Raw genomic sequence first — 21628 nt, forward strand, 5'->3', positions numbered from 1 at the left:
ACAGTGCCCAGGCCCTGGGTTCAAGCCCCACAACCTACAGAAAAAAAACAACAAAACAAAACAAGGGCTCATCAGCATAGTCTTAAGAAAATGGCACAGCTTACAGAAGCACTGTGTACTTATATCTCATTAGATTTCCCTTTGTTTTCCTATTCTCCTTCCCATTTATTACTTTTCCACTAAATAAATATTTACTAAATAATGTATATGACAAAAATTACAGTAAATTATTTTTTAATTGTTTTGTGCAGTACAAGGGTTTAAATTCAGGACTTCATGCTTGGCAGCCAAGTTCTCTACCACTTGAGCCATACCTCTAGCTCAACAAACTACTCTTTTTTTTGTCGGTTGTGAGGCTTGAACTTGAGGCCTGGGCACTGTCCCTGATCTCTTTTGCTCGATGCTAGTGATCTACCACTTTGAGCCACAGCTCCACTTCTGGTTTTTGAGTGTTTAATTGGTGATAAGTCTCATGGGGACTTTTCTGTCCAGGCTGGCTTCAAACCATGATCCTCAGGTCTTAGCGTCCTGAGTAGCTAGGATTACAGGTGTGAGCCACCCGTGCTCCATTTCCAACAAATGATTCTGAAGTAGCAAGTAGATGCTTTGGTTCAATTTGGACTATATATTTTTTGTAAGGCATGTTGATACAGCAAAGATGATTTTCTTAGTCCTTATTGACATTCCTAAATTTATATACATGTGTGAATATACGTCTGTGTGAAAACACTTTATATGTACATTTGGGAGTGTATACAAATAACCCTACCCACTACACGTACATATAATATTGTTGGTACTATATAGTGATGCACTCTGCTTGAGTTGTCACCATGTTTTCTTTCTTTTTCATATTGACACTCTTTGGTCCAAATCAGGACACCAGTATATTTTTGGAGACCTAGATTTTTATTGTTCCGAAGTCCTTTGGCAGGATTACTTAAAATAAAAGTCAAATTCAGTGTTTAATGACATTTGTTTACTTTGCTAGTTCTTGGTCTCCGCAATATCACAAAATGCTTGTTATATTTAGTTATTATTAAAAACAAAACTGTACATGTAATTTTTTACTCTATAAAACGTGCTAAAACATGATTCTACTAGATTTGGAGCTGCAATTTGAATCTTCTTTAGCAGTATCTGGATTTGAACTCAGAGCCCTGGGTTTGCTAAAGTAGGAACTCTACTGTTTGAGCTAGTTCATGGGCCTTTCTCCTTTAGTATACTTGAACAGTTAAAGTATATTACAAACAGCTAGTAATAATAATCTGTGAATTTTAGGATGGCTAAGTATCAAAGTGTTCCTTGTATTCATAGATTTTACCAATTACTAACAGCTATTTTGATCTTAGGAGTTTAGAAACAGAATAAACATTCTTATAGTGTTGGACTTTTCTATTGTATCAAAATAAAAAAGGCTTGGACTGCCATGTCTGGATTTTTGTAACTCAAACTCCACAGATGACTCTATTAGTAATTCCTCTAAGCGGAATCCTATGACATCTCTGTGTCTGCCTCCCCCAAGTAAAATCCCACTACATATATCAGTGGTTTGTACTACAGAAAGAAAAGTTTTACTGCATTACACTAATAGAGAAGTTTGTTTGAGGGATTAGGGTTCCTTGCCCAACATTTCTTCAAATTCTAATGTGTCAAGTGTACCTCCTGAGAACATTTCTTCATCTGCAGAAGCCATACCTAAATAAAATTATATCCTTTGGTTAAGGATTCATTTTTTGTTGGTCATGAGGCTTGAACTCAGGGGGGCTGGATGCTGTCCCTGAGCTCTTTCACTCAAGGCTAGCACTCTACCATTCTGAGCCACAGCTCCACTTCTGGTTTTCTGATGGTTAATTGGAGATAAGGGTCTAACAGACTTTCCAAGTCCAAGCTGGCTTTGAATCATGATTCTCAGATCTCAGCCTCTTCAGTAGCTAGGATTACAGGTGTGAGCCACCAGCAAGGATTCTTAACCTGTGGTCCATAGATAGGTTTTAGGTAGTCCCTCTAAATCCTCTAAGGCAATTTAGCGTTGGTTAGTTATTCATACAAATCTAACTTACCTGTTGCTTATTTGATAGCATTTATAAGAACAAAACACGATCTAACCTTTGTAGGTTAACCTTTGAAAGTTCTTAAAAACAATTCCAGATCCCAAAGTAGTTACAAACATTTGGTTAATAAATAGGGAAGGGGCTGGGGATATGGCCTAGTGGCAAGAGTGCTTAACTCGTATACATGAGGCCCTGGGTTCAATTCCCCAGCACCACATATACAGAAAATGGCCAGAAGTGGTGCTGTGGCTCAAGTGGCAGAGTGCTAGCCTTGAGCAAAAAGAAGCCAGGGACAGTGCTCAGGCCCTGAGTCCAAGCCACAGGACTGGCATGCATAAATAAATAAATAAATAAATAAATAAATAAATAAATAAATAAATAAAGAAAGAAAGAAGGAAGGAAGGAAGGAAGGAAGGAAGGAAGGATAAGTACCTGCCAACAAGTATGAGGAGACTTTCTTTCCAGAATGTACTGAGTTAAGGGAGAAGGTTCAAGTTCGTATTTGTCGAAGGGCAATTTGTCTATTACCAGTGGTTCACAATCCACACAGGAGAACTTCACAATTGGATGAGAGGTTCGTGGAGGCTAAAAAAGAAAAGAGAATATGATTGAGTGTCAAGCAGGCTTATATTCTGACAACTCCTTTAGCCCTTGTATATACTGCCCAACCATCTCTAAGATACAGACAAGTGCTTTGGATTACTTGAGCTCTAGGAAGCACCAATGAGATTGTTTGGTAAGTTCAGGTTCTTCATCTCTACCATCTACTTAGCATTGGGAAGAGGAATGGAAAATTATGACACTCATAACTAGAACTTCAATGAATAAAAGAACTGCTCTGAACATGTTGATGAAGCCACGTGATGAAGATCAACTTGATGATCCACATGATGAACTCTGGATTTCATAACCTCTTTGCAATCTCCAAGCACTGCCTGCCCTTCCTTTCTATGTATCACAAAGTTGGATAATTGAGGTACTGCTGGGGAAGAATTTGAAACTTTCTAATGTGCTAACAATATAGCTTGAGCCACTAATAAGCAAGATGAAAACAATTAAAAGTATGAAAAGGGCAAGATACAGACTGATAATGAACCAGTCATAACCCCATGGCCGAAATAGAGTTTGATAACATTGCATATACCCACATGCTTGGCCTGAATGGTGGTAAGTAGGCTTTGGTGAGGCTGCAATGGTTTGTATGCCTGAGACACCACCGCAGGTTAATAGAAAAGCCACTACATTACATTGTTAGCTTTGTGACTGGAAAGCGCCAGAAAAAGTCAGTCAGCAAAGGATGACAGATCTAGGAGAGGAAGAATGATTACCACAAAACGTCTTTGCCTTGTTTTTCCAGTGCTGGGAATGGAAACTAGGGCCTTGCAGATACTAGGCAAGAATTCTTACCACAGAGCTACATCCCATCCCTTTTTGCATCCTTTATTAAAGGAAAAACACATCTATTTGTCTTTATCATTTAAAAACCTACAAGATTGTTTTTAGTGATACCATGCTTTAAACTCAGGGTTTAAAGTTTGCTAGGTATGAGCTCTACCTCTTGAGGTACAACACCGGAAAAACTTACATGACGTTTGAGAGTTGAGAAAATTAGCTCTCAAATGAGTTTTGTGTGTTGGGGGTGTTGGTTTTGTTTTCATTTTATTTTATTATTTTACTTCATCATTATAAGCTTTTAAAGAAGAAATGGGGTCACATATGGTGGTTCATGCCTGTAATCTCAGCCACTTGAAAGACAGAGATCAAGAGAATTATGATTCTAAGCTAGTCCAGGCAGAAAGTTTTGACATCCTCATCTCAACAGACAAGCTGGGTGTGATGGTATATGTCTGTAATTCCCAATTAGGTGGGAATCATAAGCAATAGGATGCCTGTCCTACATAAAAAAAACAAGACCGCTTCTAATAAAATAAAAACAAAGAAACCGAAAGCAAAAAGGGCAGAAAATGTGGCTCAAATGGCAGAGCTCTTGCCCAGAAAGTACAAGGCCCAGAGTTCAAATTCCAGTACCACCAAAAGATGACAGAATTGTAGCACAAAGTATATATGATTACTTGATATCTCCTTGGGTCTAGTTTTTTCCCCCTAATTTTGGTTATAATTACTCTTGTGAAGTACTTCTGCATGTAAAAAAGAGAAGACAATGAATGAAGAAGCCCCACCACTAGCAAAAATGAAATAAATCTATCACTGAAGCATTTGCTTTGGGCTTTAAAAGGGCAGAGATCTGGGGCTGGGGATATAGCCTAGTGGCAAGAGTGCCTGCCTCGGATACACGAGGCCCTAGGTTCGATTCCCCAGCACCACATATACAGAAAACGGCCAGAAGCGGCGCTGTGGCTCAAGTGGCAGAGTGCTAGCCTTGAGCGGGAAGAAGCCAGGGACAGTGCTCAGGCCCTGAGTCCAAGGCCCAGGACTGGCCAAAAAAAAAAAAAAAAGGGCAGAGATCTGACATGCATGCCATCTTAGAGTCTTGGGAGAAGGGCAGTTAGAGGGATCTTTGCCCTCGCCTGCAGCACAGGGTTAGAACAGCTCTTTGGTTCTTATATTCTAGACATCTAAGGACATCCATGCAAAAAAAATTCAAGACCCTAAAAACTCGGGAAAATATGGTGTTTAGTGTAGAAATTTCTAGAACTTAAAATATAGATTAATAGAAAAAAGTGATGAACTAGAGGAACAGGGATAATGTTTGTGACCCCAACCCCTGCACCAGCCCACACATAAGGGATTAGTTAGGTCTTCTTACATTGGGGTATATTTTATACTTGTTAGACACTAGGCCCTAAAAATCCAATTCATCTGGTACCAGGAGTAATGGTAATACCAATCCTTCTTCTACCAAATGTAGTGACCATGGATGTGAAGCTGTGGACCAAAGTGGCAGAGTGCTAGATACCCTTGAGCAGAAAAGCTCAGGGACCATGCCTAGGCCCTGAAGTCAAGCCCTATGACCAACAAAGAAAAATGCAATGACCAAAAAAACAGGTCTTTAGTTAGAGTTTATATTTTGAATATTTCTTTGGTTTTTTTATTTTTATTTATTTATTTTTTTGCCAGTCCTGGGCATTGGACTCAGGGCCTGAGCACTGTCCTAGGCTTCTTTTTGCTCAAGGCTAGCACTCTGCCACTTGAGCCACAGCGCCACTTCTGGCCGTCTTCTATATATGTGGTGCTGAGGAATCGAATCCAGGGCTTCATGTATATGAGGCAAGCACTCTTGCCACAAGGCCATATTCCCAGCCCTTTGAATATTTCTTAGTTAACTATACTGGACAAGTGAATTGCTACAGGAGGTTATTGATTAAAACAGATGCAAAGTATATCCACCAGGTTCCATGGGGTGTCTAAGGACTCCATAGGAAGGAAAATATTTTGAATCTGTTTCTAGAATCTACACAAGCTTTAAACTAGGCTCAAATTCAAATGAAAATCAATGCTGGTACTTTTTAGACAATGTATTTACTAAACAGAACAAGTCAGAACTCTGAAATGAAAACCAAACCACAGACTGTGACCCATGCTTGAACATCCAACTGGTAAAAGCAACTGAAAGAATAAAGTGCCAAAACATAAAGGCAGTTTTCCTCCCTTACTTCAAGGCACAAACAAATGAAAGGCACAGAAGGAAAGATCGATAAACTTGTCTATGGGCCATCATAAAAGCCTAAAAAGATTCACTATAATCAGCAAATTTAAAAGAAGCACAATATTCATTTCTGGATTTTATGACACTTACTAGTGAAGATAAATTCTGTTCTGGCCAAAAAGATTCTGGAATTGGCCAATGTCCAACAGGAACACCAGTTTTAGAGTTAGGCCGTACATAAATGAGTTTATGACAACTATGCCACTGTTGAGGGGTAAATAAACTGAATGACCTAGATGAATCCACAAATCCATCTAAAAATAAAACAAAAGACAAAGGTATCAGTTTCTTCTTACAGGTGCTTAGACAAATTTCCAGCTAAAGCAAATTACAAAACAAAATTAACTGGTTCGTGAAAAAGTGAAAGAAGTAACAACACTCAGATTGCTAAATGTTCTCCCTCATGACTCTTTTTATCTAATCCATCCCCTCTAATTCAACACCTCCACCATCCCTAACCTACCAAGAGGATACACAGTTAGGTGGGAAACTATTGGAAAACTAGTTTTCAACTTTATGAGACACATATTAGTTAAACATACCAAAACATTACAGTAATCTTTCAAGAATTCAAATACCAAAGCAGACAGATGAAATAATTTTGTCCTTGGTATAGTTTTTAGACTTTTAGAATTGGACAAACTACATCATAAATTCCATTTGTGTATACTTTCTGTGCAAATTAGATCTTAAAGATGTATTTTTTACTCAACAGAGCCAATAATCACAAGATGAAATAAAAACTATCCAAGTTCACTCAAAGGTATAAAGCCTACTAATGACGAGATACATTTATGTAGTGGGGGGTGAGGAACATGAAACAAATACACTAAGGTTCTTATGGGCTAACTCATTCTAGTTTCCCCATTTACCAATAAAACTTCATTAAAATGGGCATTGTATAATGCTCAATAATGTACCATGAATACATTTTAATTATTTAAATTACCTTACTTAAAAAAGTAGAATGATGTTGCTTTATGTCATGATTTGTTAGTGTAAATTCTATTTGTAAAAGATAACTTAGTGTTTTGAACGTCACTTTTCTTAAATTACAGTTATTTGCTTTACTTATTTCAGCATTATTTCAAACAAGTAATTACTTTGGAATAAGAGAATTACTGAGGTTCACTGGGCTCCAGAGAAAACAGAAAATAGATTTTGAGGCTCACTCTGAAGTTGAGCTTACAATGCTTGGATGTGTATTTTTCTGAGGAAAGTGTTCTTTGTTTTCATCAGAATCTGAATGGTTAAGAACAGTAGACAAAGGGGAGGGAACTGGAGCTAGAAAGAAAATCTGAGCTATTTACATGACATCAAATCCCACTACAATTGTACTCAGTTCACATTAAGTAGGAAACACAAAATTATGGACTAGGCATTCACTGCTAGTAATATAGCATGCCCTTCTTTTTTCTGAATAATTACTTATTTATTGTCACAGTGATGTACACACAGAGGGGTTACAGTTTCATATGTAAGGCAGTGGGTACATTTCTTCAGCATGCCCTTCTTATAACTCTTCTAAACTATGCTGTGAACTTTCAGTCTTCTATACTAGGTGTTCTTTTAGGTTAGTACTAGGATTTGAATTCAGGGCCTCACATTTGCTAGGCTAGCATTTTACTTCTCAGCTATATTTCCAGCTCTGCTTGTTGCTGGCTATTTTACAGATAGTTTTGCTTTAGGGCTAGCCATGCTTTTGGGTCACAATCTGCCTACTGTAGGCTTCCTGAAGTTTCTGGGGATCATGAAAATGTTATGATGAAATCCTTTATTATGGACAATTTTATATATATATATATATATATATATATATATATATATATATATATATCCATCAGACCAAAAAGCAAAGAAAACGCCAACTGCACCTGGGCATTTACTATGGTTTAACTTCCTCTATGTAAAAGTAGTTCCATCTTTGTTTATTTTTGGATGTCAAACTTTTTGTAAAGTTCATTTGGCTAGAAAAGTTTCTTCAGTTAAAAAGTAACCAGGAAAATACCAATATATTGTAAGTTCCTGAATGAACAGTCACAGTCTTGTGCTATGGGTGGTAATTAATACAGATTTTGTAAAGATAGCTTAGCATATTAGGTGCTCACAAGCCCCCAAACAGATCAGTACTCCAATGTCTCATCACAGTGGACATTTTGTGTACAAAGAGGTGATTCAATCTAGTGTAACCCAAATACTGGAACAAGGATACACAAAACGGGCCAGGGAAAGGAAGACTTTCCTTAAGAACATTCAACATGAAAATAAAGCTGTTAGGATTTTGACAAATATACATAGGCAATGATCCAATGGAACTGTTCCAAGAGATGTTTGTAACTACATGTTACATGGAGGGAAAGAACACTATGTCTATTATTACTTGTTTAATGTCTACCAAATTTAAGATAATCTTTCCATGTAACATTTTAGGACTGAAAAAGTTATCTACTGTACCTTCGCCAACAGGAAGTGGATCTGGTCCTGTTTTTTCAAAATTAATAACTACACCACTCTGAACTTTCTGGACTAGAGATTCTAAACATTGATTCAACATTCTTTGTGTTCTAACACAGTAGGAACGACCTATACCAAAGAGAAAAACAAAGAGCTGGATCAACAAACACTGTTTTATAATACAGGCAGCATTGGAAATCCAAAATATAATTTGGAATTATCCTAACTACAATGACAGAGATATAGTACTAAATATGAGCTTATAAATTAGAGGTAAAAGAATAAGTAAAACAAAGACTCGATATAGCATCTAGTAAAAACTACACTCTGTAGCCATAAATTCTTCTTTCAGAAGCATAAAACGTCATTAATACCGCCTGTGACTTCACACATCTGTGTGATGGCCGATTCATCAGTTGGTACACTCCCTAGTTGCTCTGGTTCTGTAGAAGTCACTCCAGGCAAACGCAACACCAGGGCAAATAATCTTTGATCCCAACGAAAAGGTTCTTTGGTTAGTTCACTTCCAGGCAGAGGAGAATTCAAAGGAAGATGAAGCTGACAAGGCAAAATTGGAAAAGGTTTATCATAACAACCCAATAAATATGAAGAAAGAGTTAAAGGACTAACTTTTCTTTTAGGAACTATAAAATTAAGCCATTTCTCAAAGATTACCAAGATGGGAAGTTAGTCCAACTTTATTGTGAATTGGAAATGCATGTCTCCCACAGAAATAGGCTTTTTTTTTTTTAACAAAAATTCTTTTTGCTAGTCCTAGGGCTTGAACTCAGGGCCTGAGCACCGTCCCTGGCTTCTTTTGGCTCAAGGCTAGCACTCTGCCACTTGAGCCACAGCGCCACTTCTGGCCATTTTCTGTATATGTGGTGCTGGGGAATTGAACCCAGGACTTCATGTATACAAGACAAGCACTCTTACCACTAGGCTATATTCCCAGACCCCAGAAAGCGTTTTTAAAAAAATTAAATCTCACCTCTTCTTGAACGCTAGTAGTACTTGTTAACTTGTTCCCATCTGTGATGGTAATTACAATAGACGGTTCTAAAAAAAATGGATTTCTCCCCTAAAATATATTTAAAAAGTATTAGAGCTGTATAAAGTAATAAAATTATACTTAAACTTTTGCATTGCCTTGTCAATTATCTCTTAAATAAGTGATCAAAGTTGCATGGATAAATGAAAAGAAAAAGATTACAGACTGAAATGTGTAGGAATCAAAATAATCCTCCAGGAGGTAGCATTTGTACAAACTGAGAGATTCCTCTAATTCAGGAACTCACACTATCAAAATAACAATGTCCTCTTGCTTTACAAGTAATCACAAATGGTAATAACATTAAAAGATAACAGAATGGCAATATCATCCACACTCATAAATCCATTCCCCTGAGTCACAATCCTGGCACAGATTGGGAACTACTAATGATATTTCTGAGCCATGTGGAGTGACTCTGGGAACTGGCAATTAAAGACAATGGTATGAACAACAAATAGTTTTCGGCCTTCCTCTTTTTCTATACACTTTTCATCAGATTGTGTGGAATAAGAAGAGTTAAGGGCATCTAATGTTTCTCTCCAATTATATTGTTTTATATTTCTCAACAATTTGCTTGTCCCATTCTTAGATATCTGACTGACCTGATGGTAGGTAGGCAACTTTAACACTTTCATAATCAAACTACAAAAGGGGGTGAGAGGGTTAAAGTATGAATTTTTAAAGTCTATTAATCTTTTAGAGGAGGCTGTGAAAAACAATTGAAATCTTGGTAACCATACCCAATTTTGAATTCTTGCCCCAAGTCACCAAAATAAATTATCTGTACTCACTCAAAGGGTTTTTTTACCTGTCCATAATTGTCTATTCCAGATATTAATCTATTGAGATTTAACAAATCAAATGAGGATCTTAGAGCCTGACCAACAGTAGTCAATCCAGAAGCCTGAAGATTTTTTAGCTCGCTCATGAATGTAGCGTGGCTTTCCTTCCAACCAGCCTGAAAACAAACATTTACAAAGAAAATCCTGATTATTCAATGACTACATGTAAAGTGCAAACAAGCACTGAAAAGTAATCATCAAACTGACAAATCAATCACTCTTTAACCTAATTCTATGCTGACCTTCATCGATGGAGTCAACCAAAGCAAGCAAGCAATATCAGAAAGATCTGCTGGCTTTAATGGTCAAGATAACTCAATCAAAGAAGTCAAGCAACTAGCACTTTTCGTTCATTATAGCAAGAGGGCTCTGTCACACAAGGTCCAGTTTTCTATTGCAGATCAACCAAAACTACAAAAATACTTCAATTACCTTAGCATGTCAATGACAACAACCATAGAGTAAAGTGAGGAGTAATTATTTGTTATATGTACTATCATGGACACAAATGATTGCCTATTGAGTGTCTGGTCTACATATATTGCTTGCATTCTTTCTCCCGAATAATATATTTTCACTTTAAATAAAAGTAAAGGTGGGGAGGCGTGGAGACATGGCTCAGTTGGTAGCTTGTCAACTGCTCAAGTTCTGGTCTTATAACAAAACAAAAAAAGAAAGGAAAAGAAAGGGGATAGAGCCATGTATTTGGAAACAACCCTTCTGGTACCATCAAGCATCCAGAAAGCCCCGAATCTAGAATAAAGAGAAAAAGAAAAGTATCAAAGCACACTGTCAAAGAAGCAACATCCTTTCGACATCCCCAGAAGCTATGAATAGCAGCAAAGAACCAAAGACATGATGTCAACTGGCAACATGTGACTGATTGGTTTGTAGACTAGAGGGAAGGAAAGCATGCTGCTTATGGCTATAAAAACTAAGCTGCACAAAATGCCAAGGAGAGAAGTCAAAAGAAGATGGCAGTAGGTCAGAGGAGTGGGCTGGCAAAAGTGAAGACAGATATCACTGCCTGGTAACATGGTAGATGGACAACCACTTGAGCCTCAGGACTATTAGTGATAGGTTAAATGTTGAAAGTATGATGCCACCTAGGCCACTACAGCTGAAATCAGAAAGCAAGAATAAACCAATACACAGAGAAACTAAATGATTTAAACTTCATGAAGGCATATTGAGCCATTATCCATACTACAGTGTTATATTCCCAAAGCACCATGAGAAATGGAGGCTGAAAGACATGATTAAAGAGTAAGGACATTTGAAGAAGTTTGAAGATGATGCCTCCCTGATTTGAAGGATGAAGTAGCGTTCAAGAACACAGAGATCATACAAGGAGAACCTTGGATAATCGGGTTATTATTGCTCTAGGTATATGGAAAGAGGCAGTGCTAAATAGATCATTTGGGCTCTGACTGTAAGGGCTCTGACTGTAAAGTACTTTGTACACCACACTCAGTAATTTAGGTTGTATCTGTTGGTCCTGGAAATAACTCAGTGTTTTGTTTTGTTTTACTTAGGGGAGTGGTGTGATCAGATCCATGTTTCTGCACGATCATTCTTCTGGGAGTTGGAGGCTAAATTGCAGGGTGGAGAGGAGGCTGTGACTTGAGGCAGGGAAACTGGTTTGGACACTGTCGCAATAACTTATGAGAAAAGTGATGAAAGCCTGGGCTAGCACAGTGAGGATGGAGAGGAGGATGCAAGGTAAAGAAGTGTTTCAAGAAGTAGAATTGTAAGAATTCTAATTAGAAGGATGGGTGAAGAAAAAAAGGGTCATGCCTTCAGTTACAGTTAGTGGCTTGGGGAAAATTGTCACTTGTGACTACAGGCCACTTTATACAGTTGATTATTTACTTGGTGTCACTTCATTTAGCAATCTTACTTCCAAATTATAATCTTGGTTATAGATGTATTTGAAGGGCCATGAGTTAGTAAAGAGTATAACTAAAAAAAGTGAGTAGAGTATTTGTTAAAGAGCTGGAGTGAGATTTGGGGATCAAATTCAAATTTATGAAGATGGACACCAGTGGCTCACACCTGTAATCCTAGCCACTCAAGAGGCTGAGATCTGAGGATCGCAGTTCAAAGCCAGCTTGAGCAGGAAAGTCTTTGAGACTCTTTTTCAATTAACCACCAAAAAGCTGTAAATGGAGCTATGCATGGCTCAAGTGGTAGAATTTGCAGGGGAAAGTACATAGTAATAGTCTCCATTTGTTGCTGAAGTGAGTTTTTCACAAATGTATTCAGAAAGCTAATGTGCCCTTTCTTAGCACTAAGGATTCAATCAAACCTATGGCCTCATACATGCCAAACACATGTACCATTGATTCGCATATATTCTTGCAGGACTACAGCTTACCAAAGCACTTTCACACCTCACAGTGGCTTAGAAAAACCTTATAGAGTAGGTACAACATCACCAACTTTATTTTGTTTAAACGAACAAGGAAGACATGAGCTTTAGCTAGCTCGTGTTTGTGGGGGTGATAATGGAGACAAGTTACACTCTAGAAATGCACTATCTGATCAGCAGTCCTCAACCACATAGAGCTATTGAGCCCTAGAAATGTAGCTAGTTGTAAATCAAGATGTGTAATATAGAAATCAAGTAATATAAATCAAGGGTGGAATATATGTGGAAATTTTATTTCATTGGACTGAGGATGTAAACTAGAGCCCTATGCATTCTAGGCAAGTGCTCAGACACTGAGCTAACTTCCAGCTCTACATACAGGGCTTTGAGGCCATAGATCTTTCAAAAATAATGTAAGCTATCTTATGATTCAGTTTATATGGACTACATATTGAAAAGATGCTGTTTTATATATTTTCAGCTAATGAAAATATCTATGTCTGTGCATACACAGTTAATTGGTCAAGTTTTTTAAGTCTCTTGAATAAGATGATGATATAAAAATGATAGATAATATTTCAGTGCCTATATACTAGGAATTCATTCAACGTATAGCATCTTATACACAACCTTCTCATCTGAGCCTCATAAGTACACAGCAGCAGATGCTATTATTATGTCCATTTTAAAGATGAAGACACATGTTCAGCAAGGGAAAGTAACTTGTTCGAGTTAAACCACCAGTAACTGACACAGCCAGGATTTGCACCCAAATAGCTTAGCTTTGAAGCATTTCTCATTTAAACCACTCTTCCACATACCCCATATATTCACCTATGGACATATCTTGTTAGATTAGCTTAAAAGTCTTAAGTTTAATGGAGCTTCCAAATTTTATTTTATTTAAACCTACTTTCCATGAGAGCTAAATACCGACTAGACTAGGGAGGAGAAAAATGATGGCAAGGCTGACGCTGATCAAGATGCTTTATATACACAAATGGACATGTTACATTGAAACCTCACTGGATAACTAACTGAAGATAATAAAAAGTAAAATACAGAACATTGGCTAGGGGGATGGCAGTGAATTCTGAATTAAAAGATCCATATCTATTCCGGGCTATCATACTAACTTGGCAAATGATCCAGAGTATCACTTAACCTTTCAGGCACTCTGTTTCCTCACTGAACAAATGAAAGGGCTGAAAAAACAACTCTATGGTCCCTTGCAGGTTTTATAACCTGTAATCCATACCTCATTCCAATCTTTTCTATAAATTGGATTTATGTACCCTATAATTCTTCTCCACCTTGTATTAACCCTTTAAATAAAACTGACTCTCACGTTGGGGGGTCCTATTTTAGGATATGTTTACTTGGAACTGGTTTAAATTTTCCTATTCCACTAAAAATATCTTTTCACACCAACAGAAGAACATGAGACTTTCAGGCTATCAAAGACCTAGGTTCTACTCTCAGCCCTGCATGGCTGGCCACTAGCTAGCTTCAGAAGAGTGCAGCCTAGAATATTTCCAACAATCACTTGCACCCACATCTCTACCTTGAAACCTGTCTGGCTGGTTTAGAAACTGAAAGCTAGCATGCTCTCTCTAGTCCTGTTACCTAAGCACGTTTTAAGTGTCTGGTATGTTCTCTGACATGTAATGCCTAAGATGTAGGTTCTGCTCCAATTGATCTCCAAGGGAGGCCTGTCGGTATGTAAACTACTAGGAAGTGTTTTGTGAAGACACATCTAGACTTTATTTTCAGATCTAGCTTTTATCAGAAATAAAGTTATTCAGAACTCTGGCTGGTGCTTGTGTCCTATTTCTTCATTATTCTCAGATGGAGTAGAGAAATAAGGAGGTATTATTTAGTGGCTCCCCCAAATCTCAGCACTTCAGTACTTATCCTTCTGACTTCATCCTATTTTGGCCTGATCATATCTCTGATTTTGAGTGTGTGTGTGTGTGTGTGTGTGTGTGTGTGTGTACTGGGGCTTGACCTCAGGGTGTGGGAACTGTCCCTTAGCTTTTGCACTAAAAGCTGGTGCTCTACCACCTAAGCCATAGCTTCACTTCCATCTTTTTGCTAGCTAATTGGAGATAAGAGTCTTGTGGACTTTCATGCATAGGCAGACTTCAAATCCTTATACTCAGATCTCAGTATCTGAAGTAGCTAGAATTACAGGTGTGAGCCACCTGTACAAGGCTGATTTATTGATTTTTATTTGCCTATAGTTTTTTTTAAAATAAAAGACCTCAGTATCTTGCCAGGAATTATAAACAAGTAAAAGAGATAAAAGCAGATCAACTGTCCTGGAAGGGGTGCAGGAGCTGCGTTAGAGCTTTTGCTCAAAGCTCCTGCTATCTCTCTAAAGGTCACTTGTCATCTTTTTGCAAGATATTAATGACTTTGCTTGACTTAGTGTAATATGCAAGTTTATTAAACACAATACTAATTTCCCTATTGAAGGTAACGGATAAAGACATATCATCTATACCTAACTTTCCACATAGAAGTGCCCCTTATAAAGTGTATGTAGATTAAATATTTGTAAATAAAAAACTACTCAACTTAGTAATATTATTTAGCGTGGTAGCTTTTTAAATCAATGAGCAGCAAGTCCTTTCAGAAAGCAAAATTAATTATATTACAGATTGTTACAAACCAGGCTCTCTCACACAGCACAAAACTCTTTATTGTAAAGCACCACTTCCTGTGTCCCAGCATCCTCAACTTGATGCTCAACCACTGCACTGACCTATTTGGGGCCCACTCAACCCTCAACTTATTGGTGCATTTTCCTGAACAGTACTGAAACCCAGACCAAGTCTTCCTAGTTTGCTAGTAGTAAGCCCCCCACAATGAATGAGACAATATATGTTGCTTTCCCTCCTCTGTAGCTCTTTTTATTAAAGGAAATGAAATCAGCCTGATAATATCTGTCCTCATAAGTTCATGTTAGAGGGCTATTCTGGACTTTAGGGTTCTTTGTAGATGTTACAAAGTAGATGATTAACGGATTTGAGTATTTTCCCAGATGTCCCAAGTTAAAGCCAGAGTCTAAATTTAGCAGGGCCATCAATTCTCTCCTTGAAAGATAAACTATTTTCTTTTTTTTCCATCTGCTCCCTATAAGTTTGAGGAAAACATGCTGCGCAACCACTCAGACAATTGGAATCAATCAATTTCAAACATATTTTTAGCCAGCTTACTTCTTCAATTTAGCATTCCTTCAATTTAGCATTCTATCTATCAGCTTTGTCTTCACCAACTTCCTGTGTTGGTAAATTGACTAATAAATTGGAATGATGAGAAAAACAAGCACTGCTTTTCCCATCAACTCTGTCTTCCTCACGGACAAATAAATGACTTTTCTCTTGGCCCATTGCCCTTATCCTTATACTGAGTATTAGGATTTACACAAGTTAAACCTTTTCAGTGTCAAGGATTTTCTTCTCACCATCGCAATGGACTTCAAATCTGAAAGATACATCTATCTATCAATTATTGAGCACTGTGACACTTGGATCACGTTAAAAGGCTAAAATATCTTTTCAAATCCTAGTTACAGCTAGAGGAGGTTGCTAAAATTAGGCAGATGCTATACCATTATAAGAATGCAAATGTCTTGCTTCTTGATCCTCCTTCTAAAACTCTTTCTACATTATATTTTTGGACCCTGATTGATACAATTATTTCCCTTAATATTGTCATAATTTGGTTTGGTTTCCTGTTTGTGGTTTTCTCACTTAACTCACTGTACTCATACACTTACCAGTTACACAGAAAGGATGCCTTTTTGTAATTTACATGTACTACCATAGCTTTTTCTTACAAAATACTTGTTCTAAGACTATGCAGTTCTCCTAGGCTCCTTTTTGTTAAAAAATTACTTCCCAAGGGCCCTTCTTAGTGGCCTAAAGTTGCTGCAACTTATGGAAGCCACTTTACTTCATTAAATAACTTCTTTCCTGAGAACTCTTAATGCTTCCTTCAGTCTACCAATTTCTTCTCACTTGATTCAGGAAATATTACCTTGTCAGGATCACATAAAGAAGCCTAGTTCATTTGAATTTCCTACTTTGAAACAAAGTTGTTAAGAAATTGTCTCCCTAATTAATATATTGCAATATATTGCCTCTGACCTGCTGCATAGTTCTTGAATAGACATTTAATGACTCACAGAGCCATATTTTAAGTGAACTGAGCAAAACAAAACAAAACATGTTTTGCTTCCACTGACATGTTCACCATTTAACATTATTAGCCTCTTTAAAATACTTCATATGGCTTTTTTAGCAAGCTAAACAATCATAAGGACGAATGCAGAAAATCTACAAAATACATTAATGAAGTTTTTAATTCTTACCCCAAGGAATTAAGATAAAATTAGGAAAGCAGTATACCTCTCAAGAGTTCACTTGAGAGCTGAAGGTGTCCTTAGTAGTAAAAAACTTTGCCTAGCACTTGATGTAAGGGAGGAAGCTGTTACAGCTCCAATGCCTTGTGCAAAAATAAAAAAAAAATCTTTGGGAAGTATGACAAAAATCAGAAGAAACCACTTTGTCCAAGTAGGCTGTAGCAATATCTAAAAATTCAGTCTAACTCTGTGATATCTAAATGTTAAAAGCTTCCTTGGTCCAGGGCTAGAGATGCACCTTAGTGACAGAACACTTGCCTAGCACACTGAAGGTCTGGGGTTAGATTTCCCAGAATAAGGGCTAGAAAAGTTTCCTTTCTCAGGCTTAGGTCTTTGCAAATGTAGTTATCAATCAATATTTGCAATCAGAGAAAAATGTTATTCAGTAGCTCACATGTGCCTTTGTTTAGCTTTTGCCTCTTTTTTGGATGCAGAATCTCATCATATAATCCAAGCTACATAGCCCAAGCTGACCTCAATCTCATGATCTTCTTGCCCCTGCCTCCCACATGCTGGGATTCCAGGCATGTGCTACCATGTCCGGTCCTAAGGAGACATATCATGGGCCCATACACAAAATAAAAAATAATGAAGATAGCCTAGGAAACAATACATGTGAACAGAAATGAGAGGAAGCCACTCAAATCATGCAAAAAAAGGAGTTGAACACATTTGTAGAATGGTCGTTTATGACTTTGTAAATATTATATAGCATCTACTTCCCATAGACTATTTTTCAATTATAAGCTGCTTTTGCATGATAAAAATAACATATTAACTGCTGAAAATCCCTGAAACTGCTGAAAATACAAAAACAGTTTATCTGTTTACCAAATTCTCACTGCTAGCATTCCCATGAAACCATTGAACGGATTCTTATGGACATTAGCCCCAAACAGAAATAACAGCAATAGGATGACATGACTTTTACCAATTAAGCCACGATGTGTTTTATGTGGCATGTTAAACACCCCTAGGAACTGTTTTCTAACTGTTAAAGGTAATTTTGAGATCACCCTGCATTTCAGTCTTCAGATTTTCCACTTCCTGCCTTTTAGTTATACACTTCTATCCTATACTTTTTCTGGAATGAACCCTGGAAATAGTTCAGTCTAATCCTTTCATTTTTAACAGATGAGGAAACTGACACCATAAAAGGTTAAGTAGCTTGCCCGATGTAATGTGCATAATTAGTAGCAGACTGGGAATGAAGAACATGGTCTGCAGCCTTCTAGTCTAGCACTTTCAGAGCTACTAAAGTGACACATCTTGCCATACGACACAGCAGGTGGTGGAAGGTGTGATCTAGCAAACAGGATGTAGTATGACCACTTTAAAAAAATCTTATTCTTATAAAAGTACCAACAGTTGTCCAAAGTTACTTCTAACACATAGCTCAAAAAACATCACTGTGTAATGGAGTTTACAATGTTTGTACACCTATGTAAGATTTTTAAGGCAACTGAAACTTTACCATCATCAGCACTGTTGTTCCAGAAATATATCAGGAGGGAGTCCGAGCTTCCCAATCCCACAGCCATATTAAAGGCTCCATATTCTCACAGAATCCTACAGTCCACTGCCTGTTTATGTGGGCTCTTTAGTGGAGACAGAAATGCTGAGAAGGAGGCTTCTCATTAAACAGCGTGCCTCTGGGCAACTTCAGGGCAATTTAAATCAAACTGCCTTGGTCTGGTTCAGGCTAATCAACTACTAAAGGTCATATTCCAGCTCTCCCCTACACACACACACACACACACACACACACACACACACACACACACACACACACACACCACAGTCCTGCAACTTCTCATCCGTTATAATAGCATTTTAAAGTACCTTCGGTCACTATCATTTCCCTCAAGTCACACCCTTAATGAATGGGATGCTTTCAGTTCACTTCCTTTCCTCCCCCTAGGCCTTCATCTGCCTGGCTCTGGAAATCTTCTTCCGTTGTTGAGGGATGTTCTAAGGGCTGTCATCAGGAGTGGGGAGACACAATCAGCAAATAGAAAGGCCAGAAATAATGGGGAGTACGTTTATTTGGAAAGTAGAGCAGGTCCCTGAGTGCTCTAAATGGCTAGCTGAGCAATTGAGACTTGACACCATAGTCATGGAAAGCCTTTGAAGGTTTGTGGGAAGGGTGATGTGATGAAACTAGCTTTTGAAGAAAGTGAACACTTGGTGTGAGTGCAGACCAGGAATTTGGGAGGTACTTGGGAAACCAATTAGAATGTTGGCACAATGGTCAAAGCATAAAAACCTTGAGGACCTAAATTGAAGTAATGGCAGTAGAAATTGACTTGAAGGTATTTCAAGGATGACAGATGGGCTTTAGAAAACTATGGAAGGAAAGAATAAAAGCTGAATAACAACTCATTTTCAATCTAGGTGACAAACAGATGGGGAGCACTGCACAGGTGACAGGTTTTAGAAACACTGAAAGTCTGACTGCAAACTGATGTTACAGTAGACAACAAGAGGAGTTGGTCCTGTAGTCAGCTGAAATGTCTACATGAAAAGCTAAAGGGGGGACTTGGAATGTGGCTTAGTGGTAGAGTACTTGCCTATAATGCATGAAGCTCTGGGTTCGATTCCTCAGCACCACATATATAGAAAATGGGCAGAAGTGGCACTGTGACTCCAGTGGTAGAGTACTAGCCTTGAGCAAAGAGAAGCCAGGGACAGTGCTCAGACCCTGAGTTCAAGCCCCAGGACTGGCAAAAAAAAAGCTAAAGGGGATAAAGTATCATGCGGACAGGTGGACTATTTGGGGCCACAAATGAGGTAGGAAAGAAATTGTTAGAAAATATGGCAAGAATTAGAAGAGAGAAGTTGGGATACAGAACAAAGGACAAGTTTCTGGAAGCAGGGGTAGTCATTTTCAAATCTAAAAGAACATTCACTAGTAAATTAATCTGAGTAGCTCTATAGTAACTCTTGAGAGTTTAATAAATCTTATCTAGTTTTCTAAATAGCACTGTTTTCCATTTGCACAAATGCAAATATTTCCAGTCTGTTGTATTCAAATCCAGCATAAGTATTCACTGAATTATCTGAACCATGGGGACAGGATATAAGTTAATGCAAGAGCAGTGAGCATTAATGAATAATATAATCAGATAAATATGGTTTAAGATATAGAGTTGTACAGGTCACAGAAGAACTCAAGGTTAAGCTAGCAGCATTTCCATTTCTTCTCACCTCTCCATTCCAGGCCATCTAACTAAACAGAAGAGTAGACTACTACCTAATCATAGCTTGAGGATAGGATAGAATGAACATAACATCAGCCTGAAGCACAAACTGATATACAAAATTCAAAAAGACAATATGGTACATCTAATCCCTTTGGATTAGAAGCGTGCCTCTGCTGTGGGTTGTGGATTAGAAGAAAACAAATAGCTACCAAAGAAGATATTGAATGCCTTTCTTTTCTCCACAGGACAAACATTTCTCAGGAGACTGGTAAAGGGAAGAGCACACAGCAATTTCTGGTGGCCATTAGGTAGACAAGGACTACTGTGCTGTTTTTATGAGCTTTGCCAGTTCCAACAGGGCCTCCTCAGCCTAACCACTAGGCTGCACCCTCCACTTCCCAACACATACCTTCTATCTAAAGCTCCATTAAGGGCTGGGGATATGGCCTAGTGGCAAGAGTGCTCACCTCGTATACATGAAGCCCTGGGTTCGATTCCCCAGCACCACATATACAGAAAATGGCCAGAAGTGGCACTGTGGCTCAAGTGGCAGAATGCTAGCCTTGAGCAAAAAGAAGCCAGGGACAGTGCTCAGACCCTGAGACCAAGCCCCAGGACTGGCCAAAAAAAAAAAAGCTCCATTAACTCACAATCTCAATTCCACATCTGGCCCCAGAAGAGGCCTCGTAGTAGGATATCAGTGCCAAAAGGGTTTTTGCAAACACATGCATAACAAGTTCACCCAGAAATAGCCATGGACATAGTCAAAATAACATTAGCAGGTATAATTTTCATTCATTGGATATGTTTGATTATATCAAACACTATTATATTAAAAAGCAGCTATAAGGGCTGGGAATATGGCCTAGTGGTAGGGTGCCTGCCTCATATATATGAAGCCCTGGGTTCGATCCTTCAGCACCACCCATATAGAAAAGGCCAGAGGTGGCGCTGTGGCTCAAGTGGTAAGAGTGCTAGCCTTGAGCAAAAAAGAAGCCAGGGACAGTGCTCAGGCCCTGAGTTCTACGCCCAGGACTGGCAAAACAAACAAACAAACAAAAAGTAGCTATAAATAGCATGATAATTCTGTCTGGAAAAGATGGTTCCAAACATATATCATAATGAGAAATTATCTGTGAGGAGTTATCAAAAGGAATGTTCTGCCTCAATTGATAAAAAAGGAACTTATAAACTTCATAAGATTCTGAAATAGCAACCTACCGGGGTTGCTATCAGTTCTGTTATTTAATCTCTCTGGGCCCCAGGTAAGGCACTATACTTATCTATTAAGTAGCAATAATAATAGTACCTATGACACAGGCTGACTGGAAAGATAAATGAAATAAATACATTATATTCATTGGCACACTTCCTTGTACATAAGCATTACAAACTAAATGTCAGTTGCTATTATTAGAAAGTGACTGTATGATTGTCCATTAGTATAAAGAAGCAAATATGTCAACTCCTATCTAAAATATAGGATACGGTATAAAAGCCAGATAACATCTTTGACTGTAAGATTGGATTTAGGAGGATCCAATACTAGAGCTA

The 21628-nt window shown here is 38.0% G+C and overlaps 1 protein-coding gene across 2 annotated transcripts in view; it reads right to left on the bottom strand.

The window, feature by feature from the left end:
- The window catches only part of LOC125343570 (integrator complex subunit 6-like), a 63380-nt gene that overhangs the window by 33132 nt on the left and 8620 nt on the right, over positions 1-21628 (bottom strand). For both annotated transcript variants that reach the window (XR_007209348.1, XM_048336065.1), the window contains exons 3-8: positions 10038-10187; positions 9167-9256; positions 8550-8733; positions 8176-8304; positions 5812-5975; positions 2487-2639 (exon numbers count right to left, since the gene is read on the bottom strand). Coding sequence is in view for 1 of the 2 variants with exons in the window: in XM_048336065.1 (XP_048192022.1) it covers positions 2487-2639; positions 5812-5975; positions 8176-8304; positions 8550-8733; positions 9167-9256; positions 10038-10187 (870 nt within the window). In the remaining variant the exon portion in view is untranslated. The remainder of the gene's footprint in view (positions 1-2486; positions 2640-5811; positions 5976-8175; positions 8305-8549; positions 8734-9166; positions 9257-10037; positions 10188-21628) is intronic.

Source organism: Perognathus longimembris, chromosome 28, assembly GCF_023159225.1.
Source record: "Perognathus longimembris pacificus isolate PPM17 chromosome 28, ASM2315922v1, whole genome shotgun sequence".
In the NCBI taxonomy this organism is placed as follows: Eukaryota; Metazoa; Chordata; class Mammalia; order Rodentia; family Heteromyidae; genus Perognathus; species Perognathus longimembris.